Source organism: Triticum urartu, chromosome 7A (genome assembly GCF_056163025.1).
Source record: "Triticum urartu cultivar PI428250 chromosome 7A, HENAU_Tu73, whole genome shotgun sequence".
NCBI classification, from domain to species: domain Eukaryota; kingdom Viridiplantae; phylum Streptophyta; class Magnoliopsida; order Poales; family Poaceae; genus Triticum; species Triticum urartu.
In genome coordinates this window covers 160543121-160557436 of record NC_141879.1, presented here as the reverse complement: position 1 = coordinate 160557436, position 14316 = coordinate 160543121, and the positions used below count along the sequence as shown (strand labels likewise).

The 14316-nt window shown below is 47.2% G+C and overlaps 2 protein-coding genes, 1 non-coding gene and 1 pseudogene across 3 annotated transcripts; 1 reads left to right on the top strand and 3 right to left on the bottom strand.

The window, feature by feature from the left end:
* Positions 1-8130: 8130 nt before the first annotated feature.
* On the bottom strand, positions 8131-8711 carry LOC147958759 (uncharacterized). The gene has a single exon (XM_087532288.1). It carries the CDS (start codon positions 8698-8700, stop codon positions 8131-8133), a length of 570 nt encoding a protein of 189 aa, XP_087388414.1. The 5' UTR covers positions 8701-8711.
* A 7-nt stretch (positions 8712-8718) lies between these two features.
* On the top strand, positions 8719-9435 carry LOC147958758 (putative B3 domain-containing protein Os03g0621600; annotated as a pseudogene).
* A 1364-nt stretch (positions 9436-10799) lies between these two features.
* Positions 10800-11457, bottom strand: LOC147958757 (uncharacterized). Its single transcript, XM_087536036.1, has one exon. It carries the CDS (start codon positions 11373-11375, stop codon positions 10800-10802), a length of 576 nt encoding a protein of 191 aa, XP_087392162.1. The 5' UTR covers positions 11376-11457.
* Positions 11458-12465: 1008 nt separating this feature from the next.
* On the bottom strand, positions 12466-12552 carry LOC125555140 (small nucleolar RNA Z161/Z228). The gene has a single exon (XR_007304567.1). It is a non-coding gene; the product is annotated as a small nucleolar RNA Z161/Z228 (small nucleolar RNA).
* Positions 12553-14316: the final 1764 nt, after the last annotated feature.

The window sequence follows — 14316 nt, the reverse complement described above, 5'->3', positions numbered from 1 at the left end:
GCCACAAATAAGTTGCACTATCATTATCAACTCTGCATCTTTTCGCTTCAACATTATGAATATGTGTATCACTACTATCGAGATTCATCAAAAATAGACCACTCTTCAAGGGTGCATGACCATAAAAGATATTACTCATATAAATAGAACAACCATTATTCTCTGATTTAAATGAATAACCGTCTCGCCTCAAACAAGATCCAGATATAATGTTCATGCTCAACGCTGGCACCAAATAACAATTATTTAGGTCTAATACTAATCCCGAAGGTAGATGTAGAGGTAGCGTGCCGACCGCGATCACATCGACTTTGGAACCATTTCCCACACGCATCGTCACCTCGTCCTTTGCCAGTGTTCGCTTAATCCGTAGTCCTTATTTCGAGTTGCAAATATTAGCAACAGAACCAGTATCAAATACCCAGGTGCTACTGCGAGCTCTAGTAAGGTATACATCAATAACATGTATATCACATATACCTTTGTTCACCTTGCCATCCTTCTTATCCGTCAAATACTTGGGGCAGTTCCGCTTCTAGTGACCAGTCTGCTTGCAGTAGAAGCACTCAGTTTCAGGCTTAGGTCCATACTTGGGTTTCTTCTCCTGAGCAGCAACTTGCTTGCTGTTCTTCTTGAAGTTCCCCTTCTTCTTCCCTTTGCCCTTTTTCTTGAAACTAGTGGTCTTGTTGACCATCAACACTTGATGTTCCTTCTTGATTTCTACCTCCGCAGCCTTTAGCATTGCGAAGAGCTCGGGAATTGTCTTATCCATCCCTTGCATATTATAGTTCATCACGAAGCTCTTGTAGCTTGGTGGAAGTGATTGGAGAATTCTGTCAATGACGCTATCATCCGGAAGATTAACTCCCAGTTGAATCAAGTGATTACAATACCCAGACATCTTGAGTATATGCTCACTGACAGAACTATTCTCCTCCATCTTGCAGCTATAGAATTTATTGGAGACTTCATATCTCTCAATCCGGGCATTTTGCTGGAATATTAACTTCAACTCCTGGAATATCTCATATGCCCCATGACGTTCAAAACGTCGTTGAAGTCCCGGTTCTAAGCCGTAAAGCATGGCACATTGAACTATCAAGTAGTCATCAGCTTTGCTCTGCCAGACGTTCTTAACGTCGTCAGTTGCATCAGTAGCAGGCCAGGCACCCAGCGGTGCTTCCAGGACATAACTTTTCTGTGCAGCAATGAGGATAATCCTCAAGTTACGGACCCAGTCCGTGTAATTGCTACCATCATCTTTCAACTTTGCTTTCTCAAGGAATGCATTAAAATTCAACGGAACAACAGCACGGGCCATCTATCTACAATCAACATAAACAAGCAAGATACTATCAGGGACTAAGTTCATGATAAATTTAAGTTCAATTAATCATATTACTTAAGAACTCCCACTTAGATAGACATCCCTCTAATCTTCTAAGTGATCACGTGATCCAAATCAACTAAACCATAACCGATCATCACGTGAAATGGAGTAGTTTTCAATGGTGAACATCACTATGTTGATCATATCTACTATATGATTCACGCTCGACCTTTCGGTCTTAGTGTTCCGAGGCCATATCTGCATATGCTAGGCTCATCAAGTTTAACCTGAGTATTCCGCGTGTGCAAAAACTGGCTTGCACCCGTTGTAGATGGACGTAGAGCTTATCACACCCGATCATCACGTGGTGTCTGGGCACGACGAACTTTGGCAACGGTGCATACTCAGGGAGAACACTTTTATCTTGAAATTTAGTGAGAGATCATCTTATAGTGCTACCGTCAATAAAGCAAGATAAGATGCATAAAAGATAAATATCACATGCAATCAATATAAGTGATATGATATGGCCATCATCATCTTGTGCTTGTGATCTCCATCTCCGAAGCACCGTCATGATCACCATCGTCACCGGCGCGATGCCTTGATCTCCATCATAGCATCGTTGTCGTCTCGCCAATCTTATGCTTCTACGACTATCGCTACCGCTTAGTGATAAAGTAAAGCATTACAGGGCGATTGCATTGCATACAATAAAGCGACAACCATATGGCTCCTGCCAGTTGCCGATAACTCGGTTACAAAACATGATCATCTCATACAATAAAATTTAGCATCATGCCTTGACCATATCACATCACAACATGCCCTGCAAAAACAAGTTAGACGTCCTCTACTTTGTTTGTTGCAAGTTTTACGTGGCTGCTACGGGCTTAAGCAAGAACCAATCTTACCTACGCATCAAAACCACAACGATAGTTTGTCAAGTTGGTGTTGTTTTAACCTTCGCAAGGACCGGGCATAGCCACACTCGATTCAACCAAAGTTGGAGAAACTGACACCCGCCAGCCACCTGTGTGCAAAGCACAGCGGTAGAACCAGTCTCGCGTAAGCGTACGCTTAATGTCGGTCCGGGCCGCTTCATCCAACAATACTGCCGAACCAAAGTATGACATGCTGGTAAGCAGTATGACTTATATCGCCCACAACTCACTTGTGTTCTACTCGTGCATATAACATCAAACCATAAAACCTAGGCTCTGATACCACTGTTGGGGAACGTAGTAATTTCAAAAAAATTCCTACGCACACGCAAGATCATGGTGATGCATAGCAACGAGAGGGGAGAGTGTTGTCTACGTACCCTCGTAGACCGAAGCGGAAGCGTTATATCAACGCGGTTGATGTAGTCGAACGTCTTCACGATCCGACCGATCCAAGCATCGAAAGCACGGCACCTCTGAGTTCTGCACACGTACGGCTCGGTGACGTCCTCGCCTTCTTGATCCAGCAAGAGGGGCGAAGTAGTAGATGAGTTCCGGCAGCACGACGGTGTGGTGACGGTGTTGGTGAAGAACAATCTTCGCAGGGCTTCGCCTAAGCACTACGAAAACTATGACGGAGGATAAACTAGAGGAGACGGGGTTGCCGGCACACGGCTTGGTGTTTCTTGATGTGTCTTGGGTGCTAGCCCTACCCCTCTATTTATATGTTGAGCCTTGGGGTCGAAACTTGGAGTAAAAGCCTCCACAAAGTCGGTTTCACCCGAAAGGAAAGAGTCCTTCTCGGCCTCCAGGGCCAGACGCCAGGGTTCCCGGCGTCTGGACCCAGACGCCAGGGACCCTGGCGTCTGGCCCCTGGACTCCGCAAAACTTCCTTTTGCGCTTTCCAAAAACCTCGTGGGCTTTCCCCTTTGGCCCAGATAAAGTGTTCTCGTGCCCAAACATTTCGGGAAACATCCAGAACCCCTTCCGGTGAATTCCGGAACCCTTCCGGAGATCAAACACTACTATCCACATATCAATCTTTACTTCTGGACCATTCCGGAGTTCCTCGTCATATCTGTGATCTCATCCAAAACTCCGAACAACATTCGGTCACCAACATACATAACTCATAGTACTATATCGTCAACGAACGTTAAGCGTGCGGACCCTACGGGTTCGAGAACTATGTAGACATGACCGAGGCACCTCTCTTGTCAATAACCAATAGCGGGACCTGGATGCCCATATTCTCTCCTACATATTCTACGAAGATCTTTATCGGTCAGACCGCATAACAACATACGTTGTTCCCTTTGTCATCGGTATGTTACTTGCCCGAGATTCGATCGTCGGTATCTCAATAACTAGTTGAATCTCGTTACCGGTAAGTCTCTTTTCTCGTTCCGTAATACATCATCCCGCAACTAACTCATTAGTTGCAATGCTTGCAAGGCTTAGGTGATGTGCATTACCGAGAGGGCCCAGAGATACCTCTCCGACAATCGGAGTGACAAATCGTAATCTCGAAATACGCCAACCCAACAAGTACCTTCGGAGACACCTGTAGAGCACCTTTATAATCACCCAGTTACGTTGTGATGTTTGGTAGCACACAAAGTGTTCCTCCGGTAAACGGGAGTTGCATAATCTCATAGTCATAGGAACATGTATAAGTCATGAATAAAGCAATAGCAACATACTAAACGATCGGGTGCTAAGCTAACGGAATGGGTCATGTCAATCACATCATTCTCCTAATGATGTGATCCCATTAATCAAATGACAACTCATGTCTATGGCTAGGAAACTTAACCATCTTTGATCAATGAGCTAGTCAAGTAGAGGCATACTAGTGACACTCTGTTTGTCTATGTATTCACACATGTATTATGTTTCCGGTTAATACAATTCTAGCATGAATAATAAACATTTATCATGATATAAGGAAATAAATAATAACTTTATTATTGCCTCTAGGGCATATTTCCTTCAGGAGGTACTCTGCGTCTTTGGCTTATAACGTGCACTACTTGACCATCACCCGTTCTGCCATGTACAAGGTTGTCTGGAGATTCTGCGCCCCCCCCCCGAAAGTCAATTTTCTTGCATGGCTTGCCATCCAAGACAGGTTATGGACATCCATTTGCTTGGCCAAGCGAGGGTGGCCAAACAGTGGTCCGTGCACCCTCTGTAGGCGTGAACAAGGACGGTCGAGCACATTTTCTTCCAATGTAGATACACTTTGAGAGTTTGGGAGATGGTTAGAGTTTGCCTTCAACTCATTGATTTGGATACTTCTGGTTGGGCGACTTACACGAGCATCCATGATTGATGGTGTGAATCGGCTTCCGCCCATAGTGCACACAAGAAAGTGATGCCTTCTATCTTTATGCTCATTTCGAAAGCAATTTGGAATGAGAGGAACGCACGGGTTTTTCGAGGCCGCTCCGCTCCAACGTTTAGCACTCTCCAACCAATCAAGCACGAGGCGAAGCTATGGATCCTAGCAGGGGCGAAACATTTGGGTCTTCTGATGCCGGGAGAGTAACGGCTTGTATTTTTCTTTTCGGCCTTTGGCCGGTGCCTGGATACCTTGTTAAACCTCCTTCTTATTTAATGAATGGGGCGCATCTGGCAGTAATGACGACCATGCTTAGCTATTTGAATTTTTCTTGCAAACAACAATTTGCAGTTTGCTTAGGTCACGGACATCTCCTGGACCATCTCATATATTGTCTGTGTACGAAACCTTCTTCTCCTATTTTTTTACTAGGAACGTTTCCCTTTTCTGATCAAGAAATTGTTTGGCTTTCAACTCCATGGTACTGTAATAAACTGATGCTGAGGATGCTTCATTTTACATGCAGACATATTTCAGCTGTATTGGGCTTGTATGCTTGCATGCACCAGTTTGATGCGCACTGCATGGATTTGAATAATCCCCATCGGGAAGGGATTAAGTGAATTAACCAAAATGATAGGAATTAGAAGGGATCACGATTGACTAGAGGATTGCCCGGTGGCATATGACTTGTATAAATTGGGCCGATGGCTTAGGCCAACTCCAACGCACGACCCCAAATGGCTCGTCCGTGTCTGTTTGGGTATAAATGGACAAAGCAGGACCTCCAACACGCGACTGTAAACGGACCGTCGTTCGTTTTCTGTCCGCTTCCGACCCACTCCTGGCCCAAGATTGAGACGAGTTTGCGGCAGAACGGACAGCACGCGCATGGGCGTGACGCGTGCCCTTGTCCTCTTAGCCCGCCCGTCGGTGGCACAGGCGGACACTTTCCCTCCCTTTCCTCCAAAACGCTCCCGGGCCTCGCCCTCCACTCTCCCGCGTCCTCGGCCTTCCCCCTCCCTCCATCCACCATGGCCGATGAGGTGAATCCCGGCAACCCACCACCGGCCGCCCACCCCGTGGCGAAGAAAACGAAGCCTGTGAAGAAGCTTCGGTCGGAGCTCACGTCGGCGGAGGCCGCCAAGCTCGACGCCGAATCGGCCAAGAGGAGGAACCGGCGAACTGTCACGACGGAGAAGAAGGCCGTCGTCGAGTACGCTGCCAAGTGTTCCCTGCGGCGTGCGTTGCAGCACCAGGCCGACCTTGACGACAAGGAGTCCACCATCTCCAAGGCGCACACCCTCCTCATGTTGGGAATTGTTGGGTGCTCATCAAAGATTGCCCCAAGTTCAAGGACCAATACAATGCTCTTAAGAAGAATATAGGAGAGAAGGCGGCCATGGCTGATGAGGGAGACGTGCTCAAGAGGCCGAGGGGCAAGACAAGCTCAAAGGCCAACGAGAAGCATGATGTGTCTTCTATAGCCTTGCAAGGAAATTCGGAGAACATGATGAGCCAAAAGGAAGTGCGGGAGGGGAGGAGGTGCAAAGGGAAGGAGGAGCAAATGAAGATATACCTAGATCTTCAAACGAAGAATCTTGACATGGAGGAGGCCGTGAAGAAGAGGAAGCTTGACATAGAGGAGGCCGCTCAACTCAAGAAGCTAGAGATCGAGGCCACCAATGCCGGCAGAAAAGCCAAGGAGATGGCAATAGTGTTGATGAGCGTCAACAAGAACAACATGTCACTAGAGAGGAAGGCTTAGTTCATGAACCGGCAGAAGGAGATGTTCGCCCGTGACGGCCTGAACTAGGTGAGACCTCGGCCACGCTGGCCGCGATGGCGGTCCTTTCTTAAGGCTGGCTGGTGTGTCGGCCGCTGGCTTTGTTGCCGGCGTGAAACATGTACTTTTTAAAGGCTGGCTGTGTTGCGGCATGAGACTATAGGCCGCTGGCTGTGTTGCCGGCCGACGTGAACTAGTGCGAACCGTGGCCGCGACTTAAATCATTGGTTTCTCATGTTTGCATGCACGGGGACAAGATGCGTCGAAGATGCGACCGCTCGTTGGGCGTCCTGCCGACGCAAACTCAAATCCGGGTGGATACGACCCAATTGTCACCCTCAAACGGACGAAATCCAGACAAAACGGACGTCTGTTTGGGTCATGCGTTGGAGTAGGCCTTAGTATGGAGCAGACCATGTGCCACAAGCTCCGGTCCAGAAAAAGTAGAAAGTAGCGTCGTTAGAACACCATTGTGGGCCACAACATTAATGGACAACCGGCAAGAAGCACTGGCGCATTGAATATTGATGCAATGAAAAAGAAATGCATCATGCAATACGCCTGTGTTCACTGATCCCTATGTGGACCAACGGCTCGGATAATGATACCATATGGTAATATGACCCATGTTGAATTTCCGCTATTCCTATGCATACAACAAGGAGCGATTGCTCTAACAAGATTCGAGACACGAACCAACCTGTAGTTGGATGGTTATGTGGACAGTGGTATCCCCAGCCCACCAAGGTTCAAGTCCTGGTGCTCGCACTTATCCTACGGTGACTTATTCATAAAATCTCAAGATGATATGCCGGCTCGATCTCTCAGAGATGCTCATAGGGATAGGATGTACGCGTGTGTGTTATAATAGTATGAGCACTTGCGTCTGTACTGTGTTTAAAAAAAGCAAGATTCGAGATGAGGAGGCGTTTCTGCTTTGGAGCTTTTTTAATTTTTTTTAGCCGGAATACTCTTTATTCCATTAACCAGAACGGCCAGTCAAATTGCTGGCAATTAACGTATGAACAAAATCTGGAGCCCCATCCGGCCACAAGGCTGAGGATGCATGGCTCATACGTGCACCGTGAGCAGCTAGGGCGTGTTTGGTAGCCTGCATGAGGCCCGGCCTGGCTCGCGCGGGACGAAAACGGGTCGATTGGTTGCCTGCTTTCACTATTCGGCCCGCATGACATGAACCTTAAAGCACTCCTGGGCCTGGCTCCCTAGGAACGCACGAATCGACAGTTTCTCCAAGGCCATGCCCGAGCGGTGCACGTGGGCGGCGACGACTGCACGCGCGCGGCCACGCTCGAGAAGCCACGTTGCTTCCCGAAGCGTCAGCAGTTATTAGCCTCACCGCCCCTCACCGCTCCCTCTCCCCACTCTTCCCCACTCTCCCAACTCTCACCGACGGCGGCGGATCGGAGCAGAGCAAGAAGACCACCGGACTCCATCACCGGCGAGCGGATCAGCAGTTGGCCCGCGGCAATGGCGGTAAGCACTTCTCTTTGTTCGACATGCAAAACTTTTTCCCGTTCGATCCGGCGATAGATTCGATCCATGGCGGAGGGGAATGGGGAATAGAGGTAGATAAGCATAGGGGTAGTTCATACTAGTTCATACCAGTTCATACGAGTTCATATATGCAAGATCAGAATAGAGGTAGATGCAGATGCAGAAGGGGGATTGGGGGTACACAACGGACACCGGCTCACCGCGGCGGCCGTCACCGGCGTGCGGAGCGATGGGTCGAGCTGCTGGCCTTCATCTTCTCCTTCATCGCCGTGCGGGCCGGCGGGTCATCGTCGTCGTCCTCGGAGGAGTTGAGGTCGATCTGCCAGGTACGACGGCCTGGCTCCGGCGCCCTTGCTGGCATCTGCATCGCTTCTTCTTCCTCCTTAGGCTCCCCACTGATGACCGCCGGCGGCGCGATAGCCGTCTCCCAGTACACTGCGGCACGGCGGTCATTAGGAGCCCAGTAGTTCTTGTACTTGCACCACTTCTTCCTCTGTTTACCGTCGTCGGAGACGGCCTGATTCATGGCCCAGCGAATGATGTCAACTGCCATCGCGCCCTTCGCTGGGTCAGGAATCAACGTCTTCAGGTCTTCTGCAATGGCCTTCATGAACACTGCATTAGATTCCTTCTGCATGTCAGGCATGGAGCCGAAGTTCGAGCACACCTCCATGGTGTTCTCGAACTTGGTGCGGTCACCAGCCGACCACCCGAGGAAGAAGGCCCTCCAGCCAATACCCCAAGGGAAGGGGTTGGCTTTGGAGCTGGAGCTAGAGCTCATGGCGATGGGGAGGAGGAAGGTTGACAGTTAGAGAAGAGAGGGGGTGGGTAAGTAGTGGTGGGCAGGGTGAGTAAATATAGGGGCGATGGAGAGGAGGAGAAGAGTGACAGTCATGCCGTTTTAACTACATGCTCTTCAATAAGCCATGAAATCTATGCTGTGCCTGACTCCATGAATTGTGTGCAGATCGAGGAGAGCAATGAGATGGGCACGGAGGTGCTCCCGACCGTTGACAACAAGGGCAAGCAACCCCTTCACCTAATGCCCGACGAGGTTGTGCTGCCGCCCACCGCCGAGGAAGACCCGAAGACGCCTGAGGGTGGCGACGATGAGGGCATGGAGGAGCCCCCCCAGCAACAAGCGCCGCAACTACGGCCACTACCATCAGGAGGATGGCCCAACTCACTTCTGCAAGGTCATCCTTGCACCGAAGCTTGAGTGCATCCCCATGCCCCTGGACTTCACCAAGCACTTCGTCGCGGTGCCGACGGAGTTCAAGCTCAGGAACAACACCGGTTGCTCCTGGAAGGTGACGGTGAAGCTGATGAACGGCAGGGTGACCCTGGATCAGGGTTGGGCCACCTACGCAGCCGTTCATCAGATCAAGATCGGCTACATGTGAGGTTCAAGCTCCTCACTCCAGACACCCTCAAGGTCACCATATTCGACGATGATTGCATTGAGGTCGTCAACAAGTGTGGGAAGCACGACGAAGCCTTCGCCGCCAAGGAGTAGAGTCGGGGCCTCCCTAAGTACTATCGAGTCTGCTTTGAACTGTTTATGTTTATGGTTTATGCATAAAACTGTTATGAAGTGTGGTACTGCTTATCAGAAATATGCTCTTAAGTAGTTGATCCTCTTTTTATACTCTGCTCTGCTTATGATGTGTGCTACATGGTTGTGCCGAAGTGTGCTGGTAACATCACCAACTAGCCAAAGAGGTTACCACACACCAGACGTTGCATACAACCAAACACCATGCCTTGGGTTTGTCCACCAACATGCAGGCAACCGAACACCAGCAGTGTGGTTCTGCCCATGCAGGCAACCAAACAACATGCAGATGATGCATTTGAGGCTGCATTTACATAGCCAGACTGAGTTGAGAAGGCTATGCAATGCACCTACTGTTGGCTACATCAACCAAACACGCTCCTAGAGAATCAGCTACAGTATTACAACCCCTTGGGCAAAAAACAATCTTAAAAAAGAAAAAGTTCAAACTAACAAAGATTTTAATCTCTCTGAAGACAATATCGATGGAAGAGCGGTACTGGTCTGTCCCTTTGATTGCATGCATAAGGAAAAGCCAACGGCAGCCGACCCAATTTTCGGCCGGCCACCATGCAACCATTAGATAGGGCGTTTCCCCGTTGGCGTCTCTGTCCCGGCCGCCATGTGTGCCCATTCGGCGAGGGACGACAAGCGTCCCGCCAGCAAGCTCTCCAGCATCGATCGGAGTAGCTGGAGAACTTGCAAGAAACCGAAAATGGTCAGTTGCCTGACAAATTCCTCCCAGAATCTTTCCAACGGTAAACAAACCATGCGAGTAGACCTCATGTAAAAACATTTTTTTGTGTTCAGTTGCGCTCCTGCGCATGCAACACCTAGCCGCAACTATGCATAATCAGCTACGGTGACACTTATCAGGATTATTAAAGACAAAGCCAAAATCTCGATCAGCATTCACCGAAACAAACAGTATTTTTTTTATTTTTTTGAAGAGCTACGATACAGGCCAGAACAAACAAAGGTAACACAAACACAAACACTGGAAAATGAACAGGAATGACGTAGAAAGACATCTAACAAAAATAATAAACCAACCGGAAATATATGACAACTCACACAGCCAGAAAAAGAAGCAACACATGTATGACCTGAAGCTACTTTCAACGAGATTCCACATTTACCAACCAACCATTATGCACTCATTGGAGCAACAAAAAAACTCGCAGATGGGGAGGGACTGGATTGCGACATACCCACAGGCTAGGTTATTACATACTCCGTAGTTCTATAATAACAAAATGGCTCCCAGACATCCACATTGCCCCTTCCCTCTCCTGACCTCCCAGACTTCCACATATGCCATTGCCTCAATCCTCTCGGTGTCCGCGTGGCCACCTCCCTGCGCCCCTGCCCCTGTTGTTCAAGTTCCTCGGCTGGTAGTACCCATCGTCGTTGTTGTAGTACCCGCCGCCACCACCACCACCCCGGCTATTCTGGTACCCGCCGCTGCCACCACCACCCCGGCTGTTCTGGTACCCGCCACCGCCACCACCACCCCGGCTGTTCTGGTACCCGCCGCCACCACCCCGGCTGTTCTGATACCCGCTGCTGCCACCACCATCCCGGCCATTCTGGTATCCGCCACCACAACCCCGGTCATTCTGGTATCCACCACCACCTCCACACCCATTTTCGTATCCGCTGCCCATGCCACAGCCACCACCACCACCTCCACGCCCATTCTCGTATCCACTGCCCATGCCACGGCCGCCACCACCACCACCTCCACGCCCATTCTCGTATCTGCTGCCCATGCCACGGCCGCCTCCATGCCCGCTGCGGCCATTAGGGTAGGCCCCCCTCCAGCCACGATCACCACCTCGCTGGTTCTGACAAGATTGCCGAGGGTGCTGAAACTGTCGCTTTTTTGGCTCGGCATACATCTGATCTTGTTCTTTCACATCAAATTTCTCCTGCTCTGCCTCAGCCACGCGATATTCCACACGAGGGTTCACCAGGGTTTTACCATCCTGAAGTTGGCATGTTAGTATCAGCCAGATATATATTATATACACAGAAACCACTCCACAGGTCATCCAGTCATTACCACATTTTGCACATCGGCTGCATTAGACTGATGATCATTGTCGATTTCTGTGGCATGCGAGGAATCTTCCTCGTCCTCCTGTCAACAAGTAAACATACCAACAAGATCAATATAAGCTTTAATCATTTCTACTTTTAGAGGTCAACAAACAGACCCCTCAAAATGTCCCCAATTAAAACCGTGTAAATTTTAAATATAAACACTCATCTAATAATTACAAAATGTGTACCATTTTTCAGTCTATCATAGCTCAGCTTCTGGGTGTTAGAACAAACACAAAATGAATAACCAAGCCAACACGACTAAGCAACAGTAGAGACACTTCACAGTAACCAAAATAATAAATCTAGCAAGATGTCTTGTTTTAATCTCATCTGCAGAAAACACTTCGTACATGGTAGTGCTTTAGGTGAACATTCATAGTCATGACTGATCACATATGCTAGTATCAGAAAATTAGTAGTGCTTTTGCTTTCTGGATATAGTGGTTGATTATTTGCATCCAGCGCAATTAAAAAAGGCATCCCTGAAAAGAAAATACTATAGCTGGCAGCTTAGCCTCCTAGCAAAGTGCAACTGCTGTCCTGCTTGAGATATATTTACTTATTATACGACTGACCCTACAGAGGCAAGGAGTCCACTCGAGAATACGGCTAACCAGGAGGAACCATATAGTCCTCTAGGAAATGTGACCCTCTCATCAAGAATAACAATTACATGTACCTGCATTTTCTTCTCTATATCAATCTACACCAACTAACAAGACACTAGCATGGGCATGGCTCACAGGGCAGCCACCAGCAAATAACGCCAAAAATCTTCAGTGAAGACCGAGGCAAAAGTTTCAGGAGTTCGGGTTATTCTAAAACTTGCATTAACACAATGCTCTCCAGGAAATCAAATCCTTTATGCATAAAAAACTGAAATGCCATCAGCGAAATATGTATGCACCATTACACACTAAGTGTCCAGACGACCGCTGTGAGTTGGATAAGGTCTCTCATCATATGGCACAAAATAAAAACAGTACTTGAATTCCCAGCAACCCAAAACAATGGGAAAACACCACAAAAGTTAAACGATAACCCAAGTTCATGATTGGCTGTTTGGAAAATGCAAGACAGCACAATTTATCCAGGAGAACTACTTAATTATTAATGCATCATTTCAAATGTGTACCCCACCTCAGTGATTTATCATAGGTATGTACTCCCTCCGTCCGGAAATACTTGTCATCAAAATGGATAAAAAGGGGTGTATCTAGAACTAAAATACATCTAGATACATCCCCTTTTATTCATCTTGATGACAAGTATTTCCGGACGGAGGGAGTATGTAGGTGCATTTTAATAGTACTCTACACCAAAGAACTGTGATATTACCAAAGGTGTAGTAAGGTGATGACAGTGCTGTCTAGCTTTTGTTCCAATAATCATAATACTAAAAGGTGGAGATGGACATTGTACAGTTTCTAAATATAATGTCTGAGGCAACATGCAGTAGGTGATGCTTGGACGATTTACAGTGAATATACCATGATTTTTAGTTTTAAAAGCATAAAGAACTGTACATGTACACACAGGTTTAAATCTAGGGAAATCAATGCAGAAGCGATGCCAGCATAAAATTGTTACTAAAAATATCACAATGTTGTTATAAAGAATGGAGAACTGTGAACGTGAACTCTTAGGTTAGAAATCCCATTTTGCAATTTAGGAAAATGACACTACCTTTAGTGTTAGCACACACAAAAGAGCAACACTATAACTTCTATACATATTTAAATTGCAAGTGATTTTATGATGAGCCCTAGAGGCTGGAGCTTTACCCATGTCATATTAATGCTGAGTAAATAATTACATACTATCTCAACAATCAAGCTTGCGCAACGAACTGCAAAACTGGCAAGAAGAATAGGGCTATAGATTCTGCAACTAGCAGCATTGCAATGCGCCTAGGAGATTGCGGCTAAAAATAATAAGAATTCCTCAAATGGAAGTCAAAGAAGATCCCTCGGGACTTAACAAAGATTACGAATGATCCATAGTTATGAAAGAGAATCTGCAACTCAGAAAAGTAATCTAGCAATAATATCGAAGTACACAGCTAGGATGCCAACGAACATATATTACCAGACCCAAAGAATATACAACTATTAAGTTGTGTTATCAAAGTAATGTTGGTCACAAGTCCTAGACTTGTAATCATAAAGTAGATAAGCAACAAGAAGTAAGAATGACAGATAGGAGTAAAATGGTCCCCAGGTCCCAGGAGCATGTGCTCCTTCAGTGGACGGTAAATAAATAATTCTGAGTGTCTAAAATTCAGGTAAAATTACACATGCAAATGTTTGAACCATTCAGATTCCAGTAGGTTTTCTTGGAAAAACAAACACTTTTTTGCGCCTGAGCAAAAGAAACAAATCTGGGCTCTAAAATGTAATCTTTAGAGGCACAAAACTTGTACAGAAAAAAAGGAGACCCAGTGCTAGAAGCTCCTACGCCAGGTGGGGCCTGGGGAAGGATTATACGAGGCAAGCCTTACCCCTGCACACTGCAATGCAGAGAGGCCGCCTCCAAACTTGTTTTACACAATGGATACAAATATTGTCAGAGCGCTAAACTTGGTTTCTCCACTCATGCTGCAGAAATGCCAGCTTTTTCCGTTAAATTTACAAACGTAATAAAATACAAGAGAATTTACATGTGTATCCTTTTCAGAATGTTTTGATATCAGGGATTGGGATTGCTGTTCTTTTCAACCAGCATTTTAAGTAA